This window comes from Dendrobates tinctorius, unplaced genomic scaffold (genome assembly GCF_039654945.1).
Source record: "Dendrobates tinctorius isolate UK_male_01 unplaced genomic scaffold, ASM3965494v1 ptg000120l, whole genome shotgun sequence".
Classification (NCBI taxonomy): domain Eukaryota; kingdom Metazoa; phylum Chordata; class Amphibia; order Anura; family Dendrobatidae; genus Dendrobates; species Dendrobates tinctorius.
This window is the reverse complement of record NW_027361788.1, coordinates 22,231,118-22,245,534: the sequence shown is the minus strand read 5'-3', so window position 1 is coordinate 22,245,534 and position 14,417 is coordinate 22,231,118. Positions and strand designations below refer to the sequence as shown.

The 14,417-nt window shown below is 45.9% G+C and overlaps 1 protein-coding gene across 1 annotated transcript in view; it reads right to left on the bottom strand.

Moving 5' to 3' along the window:
* LOC141101668 (extracellular matrix protein 2-like) overlaps window positions 1–14,417 on the bottom strand; it is a 194,337-nt gene that overhangs the window by 41,697 nt on the left and 138,223 nt on the right. Inside the window, exon 8 of the mRNA XM_073590903.1 lies at window positions 1,271–1,410. Within this exon, the coding sequence (XP_073447004.1) occupies window positions 1,271–1,410 (140 nt within the window). The remainder of the gene's footprint in view (window positions 1–1,270; window positions 1,411–14,417) is intronic.

The window sequence follows — 14,417 nt, the reverse complement described above, 5'->3', positions numbered from 1 at the left end:
TGGCTCCAACTTTTTTCTTGACCAAATTTAATCTCCATATAATTTAATTACAAGTCATAGGGAGAACCACCCGCTAGAAGACCTCTTTTCAATGCTCTTTCTCATGTTTAATGCATATCAAGTTATTTCATTTCATTTTTGAGGCTTCAACTATATGGCAACACCATCTTTGTTATATGCGTTACTTATAATTTTTAGATTCTTCTCCCATTATGTCTTAGCTAGCGGAGGAACCAGGGCATTTTACGTAGAAGAAGTTGATGTTCCTTTCAAAGTATTTCTTCCAAAGAGGTAGGAAATAGTGCATGAATCTCCACTTGGTCGACTGAGAAAATGTACGGTAAGTAAGTAGTAACTGTGTGTCACCAAGTTTTGTTCCGATTGCATATGCTTTTTGATTAAAGGGAATCTGTCAGCAGATTTTATGTGTGTAATCTGAGAGCAGCATGATGTAGGGGCCAAGACCCCTATTCCATTGATGCGTCACTGTTTGGGCTGTGTGTTGTTGTTTCAGGAATGGGTGTCTTGTGCCTCCTAGTCCTGCTGCTCTGTATAACTCTGCCTATGTAAAGGGTACAAAAAAAGTGGTCGAGGGTGACATTATACAGGGCTCAGCATTTTCAGCACGGATAGACCCAATTTTAGTTGTGTCTCTCCCAATATGTAAAGGTCCCAAACATGGAACCCCCCCACCTCCCTCTCTTTAATGGTTATAAGTCTCAATATGGCAAATATTTTTTTCAATAGGAAATCCTCAAATCATGACTTGATCACATCAATGGTGGGAATTAACAATTACTTGTCTACCCCATAGGTGGTTCAATATGAAACGCCACAGTAGGAACAATATGGCTAATGGTCACTAAAGGGGTTGTCCATCCACGAATTAAGCAAAAAAAAAAAGCTTCAATGAATTACGGCCCCCAGTCTCTGTGCATCTTGCTGCAGCGTCGACGTCATGACATGGACATGAGACCACTGCTGACAATCATTTGCTCTAGAGGAGTTACAGCTATGGCCCGTGATTGGCTGCACCAGTCCCATGTCCATGTCCGGATGCAAATAATAAGAGGATGAATGGGAGATTTAAAAAAAATGTGACTATTATTCAACCAGTTTCTTGGCTGGAAGTAAGCTATCAATTTTCTTGGTCATCTCAACTATGGGTAACCAATAATACCAGGTCCGGTATGGTAAAAGAGGTTAGGGTTTCCTAAAAAAAATATTTGTGTGCCACTCAGTAGCCCTGAAGAAAGCCCGATATACTCACATGAGGTGGATCCAAGCCCGAGGGGCAATGCGGTCTTCCTGAAGCTGGTTGTTGCTCATCACGATTATGCTCAGGTTTAGGGTTTTGTTGAGGATTCCTTCCGATACGACTTCAATGCGGTTATTGTCTAGATGCAGCTCCTGCGGCAAACAGAACGGTAAATCTGAGTACTTGATCAGTGGACACACATATGTCATGTATTAACGTGATTTCTGGGAGCCGCTGCTTGAATTTAATAGCTTCATCTCTTCTAGATTAGGGAAAAAGTGCAGATGAGGTACACAAATCCACTTAGGATCAGCCTCGTGTGGATGGAAGCGATACCGGCAGGGAGGTGCTACTGTCTGAGTCTCATTTAGAATCATGATCTCCAGATTCATTGGCAAAGACTTACGACAACCTTTATTTCACTTCCACCCCCACATGCAGGAAAAGACGTCCTCCACCTACATAAGCTGAAATTGAACTTCACGCTATTGGAAAATATATTGCAATAGGGATAACAGAGAAATTTTGTTCCTTGAACAATAGAGGCAATCGGCGGGACTCCTGGATAATTGTGCTTAGCCTTGGCGCCTTGTAGAAATCTGTGTCAACATAGTGTACAATCCAAGTATTAAGGAAAGATCGGGATAACCCAAAAACCATACAAACATTGCAGTTAAAGATGTTGTTTTTATTATACAATGTTAGAAGCTTTCAGTCCTTAAAGTGAATCTGTTAGTAGGATGAACCCTCCTAAGCCGTCTATATGGGAATGTAGGTCATGGATATGTGGCGCCCCTGAGGCTCAGTCGCCACAGAGGTACTGCACCTTCTCCTAAGGTGTAGTGCCCCACCATCCAGGTAAGGTGGGAACTCCATTCCACACTCCAACACTCGCATCCCACACAACAGGGTAGTTCTGCACAAGCACATTGCGGCTCAGTGCTTAGAGAGTAGCAGAGCACCTTTGGTGGTTCCCTGCTTGGAACACTGGACGTGCTGGGAGGTGGGTGGAGTTAAGATCCATAAAAGAGTGGGAAAGTGTAGGATGACAGGTCAGTCTGACAGAAGGTCAGTCGGGTAGGAAGTCACTCAGACAGGAGTGAGGATCCCTGGAAGAAGGGATGGAGGAATGAGTGCTGCAGCTGCCTCAGTGACCTGAGCCGGCTGGCACGGGAAAGGAAAAGAAGGAGAAAGACGTAGAACTGAAACCTAAGCTTCCATAAGAGAGAGAAAGAAAAGTACGGAACGAAGGAGTAAGGAGAACAGAGAGGACGTGGGTTGGAAGAGGAACCCTGCCTATAGGTTCTTAGCGCAAGGCCAGGGCCCGGTCCCCGAGGTTGTATGGACACTTATGGTTCTGCAGCAGACACCGGTGGAGTAGTTGTCTGTAAATGCACTACTCCCATCTAAGACTTGTGGCACAACAGCAACTGGATAGAGAGCCGGGACTCAGGAGAAGGGAGTCCCCGAAGCAGGCTACAGCTGTCTGCCGTACAAGTAGAGTTCTTGGGAACATCAGTCAGGAGGAACTCCAGTGTAACTCAGTACTAGGAGATCTTCACACTTTAAGGCGCTATAGAGGAGTCGTTCAGAAAGGTGCATGTTGGCAGAGTGTTGGAGGGGAGCGTTCCATCTTGACTGGGGGTTGACTGAGTCTCTGACCCGGAGGACACGGCCCGGAGGCAGGCACCCTTGTGTACCGCAGACTGTGAGTAAAGCTTTGGAACTACAAGCCCCGGTGTCCTCCAAACATTCTTGCGCCAACCCGCTCAGCACCGCTACATCTGGGTACCATCCTTTACACCGCCTGCGCCTCTCCTCATCCATTGCAGCTACAAGGCCCTGGGGCTACAGCTTCACCTGTGGGGAGCTACACCATCTATGCTGCAACACACCACCAGCCCCAGAGGATCCGCATGCAGCGTCGGCCTAACATCTCACTTGCCGAACACCACAGGTGGCGTCACGAATTATTCCATTCCATTAACTACATTCCCCCATTACTTGGGCGCCCAGGGCCACGGTCCGGTTCACCGCTGCTGTGACACATCCCACTGACACCGGCCCGGTATTGAATAAAATGATACCTTGATATCGGAGATCCAATGTTTTATTCCAGAGAAAACAACATTTTTTAAATATTTAGAACAGCTGTTAAGATCTATGGGCCGGACACAGATTGTAACAGGTCATTAAGATATTAGGAAAAACGTGGCTTTCTCTATATTAAAACATCGGCTCGCAGATATCAAGGTATCATTTTATACAACTTCTTATGACAAATTCCCTTTAAAGTGCTTATGCAAATTGGTGCTGTTCCAACACCTGGCACCTCCACCAAAAGGATATTGATGAACTAATCTATCAAACTACTTAGTCCTGGACAATCACTGTAAACCGAAGACAGGGATCTTGATTGCTGCAATAGTTTACACCAAACTTAAAAGGGTTTTCCCAAAAACAAAAGTCCATTTTAATTACCGTATATACTCGAGTATAAACCAACCCGAATATAAGCCGAGACACCTAATTTTACCTAAAAAAAACTGGGAAACCTTACTAACTTGAGTATAAGCCAGGTATGTATTGTCCCCTCATCCCCATCCTGGTATGCACGCCCTCATCATTCCTATCCTTGTTTGCATGGCTTCTCATCCCTATCCTTTTCTACATGGCTCCTCATCCCTATCCTTTTATGCAAGGCTCCTCATCTCTATCCTTGTCTGCATGGCTCCTCATCTCTATCCTTGTCTGCATGGCTTCTCATCCCTATCCTTGTATGCATAGCTCCTCATCCCTATCCTTGTAGGCAAGGCTCCTCTTCCATATCCTTGTATGCATGGCTCCTCTTTCCTATCCTGGTATGATTGCCACCCATCCCTATCCTTGTATGCATGGTCCCATCCCTATCCTTGTATGCATGGCCACATCTCTATCCTTGTATGCATGGCTCCATCCCTATCCTTGCATGCATGACCCCATCTCTAACCTTGTATGCATGGCTCCATCCCTATACAGTACATGTATGCATGACCCTATTCTTATCCTGGTATGATTGGCCCCCATTAAAAAACATTAAAAAAAATAAACCATTACGCTTACCTTCCTGCACTCCCTTGCAACATCTTGTTCTGGTGCCAGCAGCTGCATTGCTTTATGCTTGTAAGCAGCACATGGCAGGGACTTCATACACTGCTCACAAGCAGAGCACAGCTGCCGAAATGCTCACAGCTCCCCATGCTGAAACTATATGCATGGAGGGCAGTGAGTGTTAAGTAGCGCACACAGTGTCAGCCGCCAGGTGGTCAAGTGTGCCGCTACTTAAGAGAAATGAATATTCACCTCTCTTAAGTAGCGGCACATGTGACCACCCGGCAGCTGCAGGAGACGGCTGCTGCAGCTGACACTGTGAACACTATTACAGAGAAATGAATATTCATTGCCAGTGCGCAGTGAATATTCATTTTCTCTTTAGCAGTGGGCACAGGAGTTAGCTGCAGCAGCCGGCTCCTACCTCTGTGACTTGCTGCTCCCCCTCCATGTTCTGAACACCTCATTCGAGTATAAGCCAAGCGGGGTTGTTTTGAGCACAAAAAAATGTGCTGAAAAACTCGGATTATACTTCTGTACTTAAGTTTATTCCCCATCCTCCACTCCCCGGTGCATTCCTCTGTTATATGTCAGTGAATATTTTGTATGCCTGGAGTTTTCTGTTAATCCTTGTTTGTCGGGTTGGTGTACTGCGGTGCACAATAGCGTCCCTCTTCCCCTCTTCCCTGGGTGGGGGAAGAGAACAGACGATGGGCTAACTCAGGAGATAAGGCAAGGGTGGTTGTCTCTGCATCTTCACCTTCAGAAGTATCCTGGGGAATAGAGTGAGCTAGGGCGCCCCCTAGTGGTAGGGTCAGGGAAGGAACCCATGATCCAGGGTCACTGTTATCTTGTTCTGTTGTGCCATTATGGAGGTGTAAAATGTACGTTCTACCACAGCTTGCACTGTCCATGCACCAGGAGCCTGGTTGCATCAGTAACTTAGTCTGGATTTATTTGGAACCTCCATAGATCCTTGTTTCTGCAATGCGCATGTCACAAAACACTGTGGAATACTGGGAGAGCCGCCCAGCATTGTGATACTTGTATGATTGCTTGTGGTTTGAGAAGTGGGAATCACGGGAATGGTAGTCCTAAAATCTCATTTATCAATAAAGCATTTGTAAGCAAGTGCGACCACCACTTAAATAACTGTCTATAAGACTGGAGGTCGCAAATGCTCACTACCCCATTTAGCACATTGATAGGACTCCCAGCAATCATAATTTTATCATCTATCCTGCAAATAAATGTCGTCTATGTGACAAACCTTCTGAGATGTGTCCATATGTATGTACCGTATATATCCCATCCACAGAAAAAAGATCTATGTAACCCTCCACCCACACTTGCCCCCGCTATTTTACCACGTATATTAGAACAATATACAGCACAGTTTTGTTAGAAAACTGAAAAAAAATCCTAACTGCAGAGTTGGCTTTCCGGTGAGACATCATGGGATACGTAGACACTGCTATTTAGACTCTTTAGATGCTTGTACTGATACTGTCCAAAGACAACAGGAGACGCTTTCCTCCGTGAAACAAATAACCCTTTGCTCTGATTTTTTGGACGAGAAATACAATTCTTGTGGTTTGTAGACTTCGGCATGACTGTTTGCATTTATGCACACTCATGTACTGTACGTCCACACGTAAGATGCGCCAGTTGGCAAAGGCGATAATTACTAACCAGGATCATGTGTTGATTCTTTTGGCCAAGACTGAAGGCTCGGATTTGGCCGCAAAAAAAGTCATTCTATAAAGAGCATAGGACTATAGAGATTGTAGGGTTGTGTATGTACAGAAGCCATGTGTGGAGATCCCTATATAAAGATGGCATAAAACACTTACTTTCTTACTCATTAGTTTACTTCCCCTTGAGAGATATTTGGAGGCACCAAACAACACATTTGGCCAGTTATTCCGGGTCGCCCTCCCAGGGCTGTGGGGTACTCGGTACCGGGCCGGTGTCAGGGGAATGTGTCACAGCAGCAGTGACCTGGACCGTGACCCTGGGCGCCCAAGTCAATGGCAGAATGTATATGTAGTTAATGGAATAGTTTGTGACGCCACCTGTGCTGTTTGGCAAGCAAGGTGTTAAGCCAACGCTGCGTGCAGATCCTCTGGGGTGGATTGTGTGTTGCAGCATAGATGGCGTAGCTCCCCACAGGTGAAGCTGTAACCCCAGGGCAGTGTAATTGCAATAGATGAGGATAGGCGCAGGCGGTGTGAGGAATGCTAGTACCCAGATGTAGCGGTGCTGACGGTGTAGCGCACAAATGAATGGAAGACACCAGGGCTTGCAGTTCCAACACTTTACTCACAGTTTGTGGTACACACTGGTGCCCGCTTCCATGCAGTGTCCTCCGGGGCAGAGACTCAATCAACCTCCCGGGCAAGTCAGGATTCTCCTCTCCAACACTCCGCCAACATGTACCTTTTCTGAACAACTCCTGTTGTGAGTTCATTTTCCCCTTCACCGTCGATGTCTGATGAACTCCCTCTTCTGGTGAAGGAAGGTAGTGAGGCTGATTACCAAACACCTGATCTGGTAGATGATGACTGAGTAACAGGAAATTCTGACTGGATACAAGGCAGCTGACGCCCTTCTGAGTCGCTGGTGATTTCTCTGCTGGATTCTTGGAGACCAGTCTGATTCCTGCTTCCCAAAGATAAGTTTTTGCTCTGCTATTGAACTTATTAGTTTTGTTTTGTTTACTTTGTTTTTTGGAGTTCAGCCATCCCCAGTCGGGGGGTGTGCTGAGTTCCATTTTTGTCTCTGATCAGTTTGTCTCTTTGCTCTGTCTACAGAATTTACCTGAGTGCTGATATAGTCATTTTGAAGTCCTAGCGACTTCAGGGCCTGTTTTTCCTATCAGACGGTTGGGACATTTTTTGGTAGGGTTTTTTACGGATTGCAGACAGCAGCTTTTCTATCCTGTCCTTTTTAGTTAGCTTGGGCCCCATCGTTTGCTCAACCTATCTTTCTATCTGTCTTAGTGTTTTCATCTTGCTTCACCGTCAATATATGTTGGGGGCTGCCTATTGCTTTGGGGTCTGCTCTGGGGCAGTTTAGATTTCCCCTTTCTTTCTTTAGGCCTATTTAGTCCTCCGGCTGTGATCGAGGGGTCTAGGGCATCGTAGGAACCCCCCATGGCTACTGTTAGTTGTTGTGGATAGGATCAGGGGTCTGCAATCCGATAGCTACCAACCTCTCCGGTTTTCTGGACTTAGCTTGAATTTTTGTTTTTTCCTCCTTCGGTGACTCATTCATAACAGAATCACCAGCCATACCGCAGATCCTAGGGTACTTAATAGCAGGAAAGAATCGTAAAAAAAAGTTTGTCAGAATTTTTTTTTTTTTTTGTGTATATTTTTTTCCTCTAGGTCTCTGAGGCCGTAGGGGGAATTTTTTTTTTCCTTTCTCAATGGAGATGAAGCAATTGTCTGATCGTGTGGAGCAGCTCACTGCTGAAGTGCAGGGAATTTCCGCCTATCTTGCTCATTCACATGCTGCTGAACCAAAGATCCCTACTCCTGATGTGTTTTTTTGGGGATCGGTCTAAATTTTTGAATTTTAAGAAAAATTGTAAATTATTTTTTGCCTTGAAGCCTAACTCGTCGGGGAGCTCCGCGCAGCAGGTTAAAATTGTCATCTCTTTGCTGCACGGCGATCCCCAGGATTGGGCGTTTTCTTTGAAACCTGATGATCCTATTCTTACTAATGTGAACGCATTTTTTCAGGCCTTGGGGTTGTTGTATGATGAACCTAATGCTATTGATCAGGCTGAAATACTGTCATAAATTCCGAAAGTGGGCGGTCCTTGCTACCTGGAATGATGGTGCCTTGGCAGCTCTTTCGGAAGGGTTTGTCAGAAATCGTAAAAGATACTATGGTGGGATATCCTGTTCCCTCTGGTCTTGACGATTCTATGTAATTAGCCATTCAGATTGATCGGCGTTTGCGTGAACGCAAAACCGCACGAGAGGTGTTGCCACCTGTAGAACAAATGTCTGAACCTATGCAATGTGATAGAGTTTTGTCTAGGGCGCAACGTCAGGAGTTCAGAAGGCGTAATAAGCTGTGTTTCTTCTGTGGTGATGCCTCGCATATTATTTCTGTCTGCCCTAAACGAGAGAAACGTTTTGCACACACATTTGCTGTGGGTGGTGTTCAACCTAAGTTTCTTCTGGCAATTACTCTGATCTGCTCCCTGTCCACATTTTCCGCTAAGGCTTTTGTGGATTCGGGAGCAGCTCTGAACCTGATGGACTTGGATTTTGCTAAACGTTGTGGATTTCCTATGACACCTCTGCGGACGCCTATCCCTTTGAGGGGTATTGATGCTACTCCTTTGGCGAAGAATAAACCTCAGTTTTGGACCCAGGTGGTAATGCGGGTCGCCCCAGACCATCAAGAGAATTGCAGATTTTTGGTGTTGCATAATTTGCATGATACCATTATTCTGGGGTTTCCATGGTTGCAAATCCATAATCCAGTTTTGGATTGGAAATCTGTGTCTGTGGTGAGTTGGGGTTGTCTGTGTGCCCTTAGTGATGCTCCTGTTTTCTCCACCTCTCCCCAGTCGCCTAATGTTCCTGACTATTTGGCTGATTTTTATGAAGTATTTAGTGAGAATGAGTCTGCGTCTTTGCCTCCTCATAGGAGTTATGACTGTGCAATTGAGCTGAGCCCTGGGTGTAAATTTCCTAAGGGTCGACTTTTCAATTTATCTGTACCCGAGCACGAGGCTATGCGATCCTATATTAAAGAGTCATTGGAGAAGGGTCATATTAGACCATCCTCTTCACCCTTAGGTGCTGGGGTTTTTTCATGGCTATGAAAGATGGGTCATTAAGGCCTTGTATTGACTATCGTTCCCTCAACAAAATTACTGTTAAATATCAGTATCCGTTACCCCTGATTTCTGATCTATTCTCCAGAGTTAAAGGTGCTTGCTGGTTTACAAAGCCTGACCTCAGGGTGGCGTATAATCTTATTCGCATTAAGCATGGGGATGAATGGAAGACGGCGTTTAATACTCCGGTGGGACATTTTGAGTACCTGGTGATGCCTTTTGGGCTCACTAATGCCCCTTCTGTCTTCCAGTGCTTCATGAACGATATATTCCGAGACTTTGTGGATAAATTTTTGATTATCTATCTGGATGATATTTTGATCTTTTCCAAGGATTGGGACTCTCATGTGGAACATGTTCGGACTGTGTTCCGGATTTTGAGGGAGAATTCCCTATATGTCAAGGGATCGAAATGCCTTTTTGGCGTACAGAGGATTTCATTTTTGGGATTTATTTTGTCTCCGTCAACTATTGAAATGGACCCGGCCAAGGTACAGGCCATTTATGATTGGGTTCAGCCCACTTCTTTGAAGGCCCTCCAGAAGTTTTTGGGTTTTGCTAATTTTTATCGTAAATTTATAGCTAATTTTTCTGGTATTGCCAAACCATTGACTGATTTGACTAAGAAGGGTGCTGATGTGCTGAATTGGTCTCCGGAGGCTGTTTCTTCCTTTCAGGAGCTGAAGCGAAGGTTCACTTATGGTCCGGTTTTGCGGCAACCTGATGTCTCACTCCCGTTTCAGGTAGAGGTGGACGCTTCTGAGATTGGTGCAGGAGCTGTTTTGTCCCAAAAAGATCCTGTAACATCTAAAATGAATCCCTGTGCTTTCTTTTCCCGAAAGTTCTCCCCATCCGAACGTAACTATGATGTGGGGAATCGGGAACTGTTAGCCATGAAATGGGCATTTGAGGAGTGGAGACATTGGTTGGAGGGAGCTAAACATCAAGTCGTGGTCCTTACTGACCACAAGAATTTGATTTACCTGGAGTCGGCCAAACGCTTGAATCCTAGACAGGCTAGGTGGGCCTTGTTTTTCACACGTTTTGATTTTGTGGTCTCTTTTATTCCGGGCACTAAGAATGTCAAGGCAGACGCCCTCTCTAGGAGTTTCTTTGCTGATTCTCCTGTTTTGACCAAGCCTGCTACCATCTGAGGTGAGGGGGCAGTTCTTTCTGCCATCTCGCCCGATTTGAGACGTGCTCTGGAAGAGTTTCAGGAGGACAAACCTGAGCGTTGTCCCATTGGAAAATTGTATGTTCCTGACCAGTGGAGGAAGAGAGTGATGTCTGAAGTTCATTGCTCTGCATTGGCTGGTCATCCAGGTATTTTTGGTACTAGAGATTTGGTGAGTCGGTCTTTTTGGTGGCCCGCCTTGTGTCGTGATGTCAGGAATTTTGTGCAGTCCTGTGGGACTTGCTCTCGGTCTAAACCTTGTTCTCGCTCTAGTGGGTTGTTGATGCCTTTGTCGGTGCCCAGGAGGCCATGGACCCATATTTCAATGGATTTTATCTCTGATATGCCTGTCTCTCAGAGAATGACTGTTATTTGGGTGATTTGTGATAGATTCTCTAAGATGGTCCATCTTGTACCACTCCCTAAGTTGCCATCTTCCTCAGAGTTGGTGCCCTTGTTTTTGCAACAGGTGGTTCGCTTGCACGGGATTCCTGAGAACATTGTATCTGACAGAGGAGTTCCGTTTGTGTGTAGATTTTGGAGGACTTTCTGTTCCAAGCTGGGAATTCAGTTGTCCTTCTCCTCTGCGTTTCACCCTCAGACCAATGGGCAGACGGAGAGAACAAACCAGACTTTGGTGTCATATTTGAGATGTTTTATTTCTGCTGATCAGGATGATTGGGTTTCATTTTTGCCCTTGTCCGAATTTGCTTTAAGTAATAGAGCTAGTTCTGCCACTTTGATGTCACCTTTTTTTTGTAACTTTGGGTTTCATCCTCGATTCTCTTCAGGGCAGGTGGAGGCTTCTGCCTGCCCAGGTGTTGACACTGTGGTGGAGAGAATGCACCAGATCTGGGACCAAGTAGTGGATAAGTTGTCTCTCTCCCAGGAAAAGGCCCAGCGGTTTTCCAACCGGCATAGGACCATTGGTCCCCAGTTTAAGGTGGGTGATATGGTTTGGTTGTCATCAAAGAATATCGCTATGAAGGTGGCTTCTCCAAAGTTTAAACCTAGATTTATTGGACCTTACAAGATTTTGGAGATTCTTAATCCAGTCTCTTTTCGATTGGCTCTTCCTGTTACATTTAAGATCCATAACGTGTTTCATAAGTCTCTGTTAAAGAGGTTTATTGAGCCAGTAGTTCCTGTGGTGGCACCTCCTGACCCGGTATTGGTTGAAGGTAATGTGGAATATGAGGTTGAGAAGATACTGGATTCTCGCCTGGCTAGACAGAGACTCCAGTATTTGGTTAAATGGAAGGGTTATGGCCAGGAGGATAATTCTTGGGTCCCTGCATCCGATATTCATGCCGAAAGATTGGTTCGTGCCTTTCATCGGGCCCATCCTGATCTCCCTGGTGGCGTGGATGAGGGTTCGGTGACCCCTCCTCAAGGGGGAGGCACTGTTGTGAGTTCATTTTCCCCTTCACCGTCGATGTCTGATGAACTCCCTCTTCTGGTGAAGGAAGGTAGTGAGGCTGGTTACCAAACACCTGATCTGGTAGTTGATGACTGGGTAACAGGAAATTCTGACTGGATATAAGGCAGCCGACAGACTCCTCTATTGCGCCTTAAGGTGTGAAGAGCTCCAGTACCGTGGTACTCTGGAGTTCCTCCTGTCAGATGTTCCTAATAACTCTACTCGTATGGCAGACAGCTGTAGCCTCTCTCGGGGACTCCCTTCTCCGGAGTCCTGGATCTCTATTCAGTTGCTGTTGTGCCCCAAGTCTTAGATGGGAGTAGTGCATTTACAGCCAACTACTCCACCGGTGTCTGCTGCAGAACCATAAGTGTCCATACAACCTCGGGGACCGGGCCCCGGCCTTGCACTGAGAACCTATAGGCAGGGTTCCTCTTCCAACCCACGTCTCCTCTCTGATTCTCCTACTTCTTCGTTCCGCACTGTTACGCATTTTTTGGTATGGTTTTTTACAGATTGAAGACAGCAGCTTTTCTATCCTGTCCTTTTTAGTTAGCTTGGGCCCCATCGTTTGCTCATTCTATCTTTCTATCTGTGTTAGTGTTTTCATCTTGCTTCAACGTCATTATATGTTGGGGGCTGCCTATTGTTTTGGGGTCTGCTCTGGGGCAGTTTAGATTTCCCCTTTCTTTCTTTAGGCCTATTTAGTTCTCCGGCTGTGATCGAGGGGTCTAGGGCATCGTAGGAACCCCCCACAGCTACTGTTAGTTGTTGGGGATAGGATCAGGGGTCTGCAATCCGATAGCTACCAACCTCTCCGGTTTTCTGGACTTAGCTTGTATTTTTGTTTTTTTTCTCCTTCGGTGACTCATTCATAACAGAAAAAAACCCTACCAAAAAATGTCCCAACCGTCTGACAGGAAAAACAGGCCCTGAAGTCGCTAAGACTTCAAAATGACTATATCAGCACTCAGGTAAATTCTGAAGACAGAGCAAAGAGACAAACTGATCAGAGACAAAAATGGAACTCAGCACACCCTCGACCGGGGATGGCTGAACTCCAAAAAACAAGGTAAACAAAACAAAACTAATAAGTTCAATAGCAGAGCAAAAACTTATCTTTGGGAAGCAGGAATCAGACTGGTCTCCAAGAATCCAGCAGAGAAATCACCAGCGACTCAGAAGGGCGTCAGCTGCCTTATATCCAGTCAGAATTTCCTGTTACCCAGTCATCATCTACCAGATCAGGTGTTTGGTAATCAGCCTCACTACCTTCCTTCACCAGAAGAGGGAGTTCATCAGACATCGACAGTGAAGGGGAAAATGAACTCACAACAGTACCACTGTTACCTGAGTGCTGATATAGTCATTTTGAAGTCTTAGCGACTTCAGGGCCTGTTTTTCCTATCAGACGGTTGGGACATTTTTTGGTAGGGTTTTTTACGGATTGCAGACAGCAGCTTTTCTATCCTGTCCTTTTTAGTTAGCTTGGGCCCCATCGTTTGCTCAACCTATCTTTCTATCTGTGTTAGTGTTTTCATCTTGCTTCACCGTCATTATATGTTGGGGGCTGCCTATTGCTTTGGGGTCTGCTCTGGGGCAATTTAGATTTCCCCTTTCTTTCTTTAGGCCTATTTAGTTCTCCGGCTGTGATCGAGGGGTCTAGGGCATCGTAGGAACCCCCCACGGCTACTGTTAGTTGTTGTGGATAGGATCAGGGGTCTGCAATCCGATAGCTACCAACCTCTCCGGTTTTCTGGACATAGCTTGTATTTTTGTTTTTTTCCTCCTTTGGTGACTCATTCATAACACTTAGGTTGCAGTTCTACGTCTTTCTCCTTCTGTTCCTTTCCCGTGCCAGCTGGCTCAGATCACTGAGGCAGCTGCAGCACTCCTCCTCTGACCCGTCCTCAGACTCTCCTGACTGACTGTCCTTCTCTCGCCTGACCTCCCGTCAGACTCACCTCCCGACTGATCTCTCAGACTGATCTGATCTGTAATTCTAAACCTTCCCCATCTTTTATGTGGATCTCAACTCCACCCACCTCCCAGCACATCCAGTGTTCCAAGCAGGAAACCACCAAGACACTCCTAATGTCTAGGAGGAGAGAGAGACCTCAATGTTTTTGTGCTGAACTACCCTGTCGTGTGGGATGCGAGTGTTGGAGTGTGGAAAGGAGTTCCCAACTTACCTAGTTGGTGGGGCACTACACCTTAGGAGAAGGTGCAGTACCTCTGTGGCGACTGAGCCTCAGGGGCGCCACAATTCTTAAGTCCCCATACACAGAAAAGGAACATTGGCCGAACCCACCGTTATTGATGGGGGCTCCTGACAGATGCCGTTGGGGAAGGTAAGGATCTGGAATGTCCGATTTTGAACTTCTGATCCTTTTCCTCCCGGAGAGGTAAGCCTTCAGCAGAGGATTCTTTCGGCAACTCTCTCATAGAGAACACAGGAGAGCTCGGCCAAACCAGCGCTTGTGTCTAATGGAAAGATCGCTGTTGACCGATTGTACAGTCCAGCAGCTATCTAAAATATATGGGGGGGTTTAGTTGTGAATCTTTACATTATTTATGGAGGGAACACAAAGAGCTGAACAGGAAAAGAAAGGAC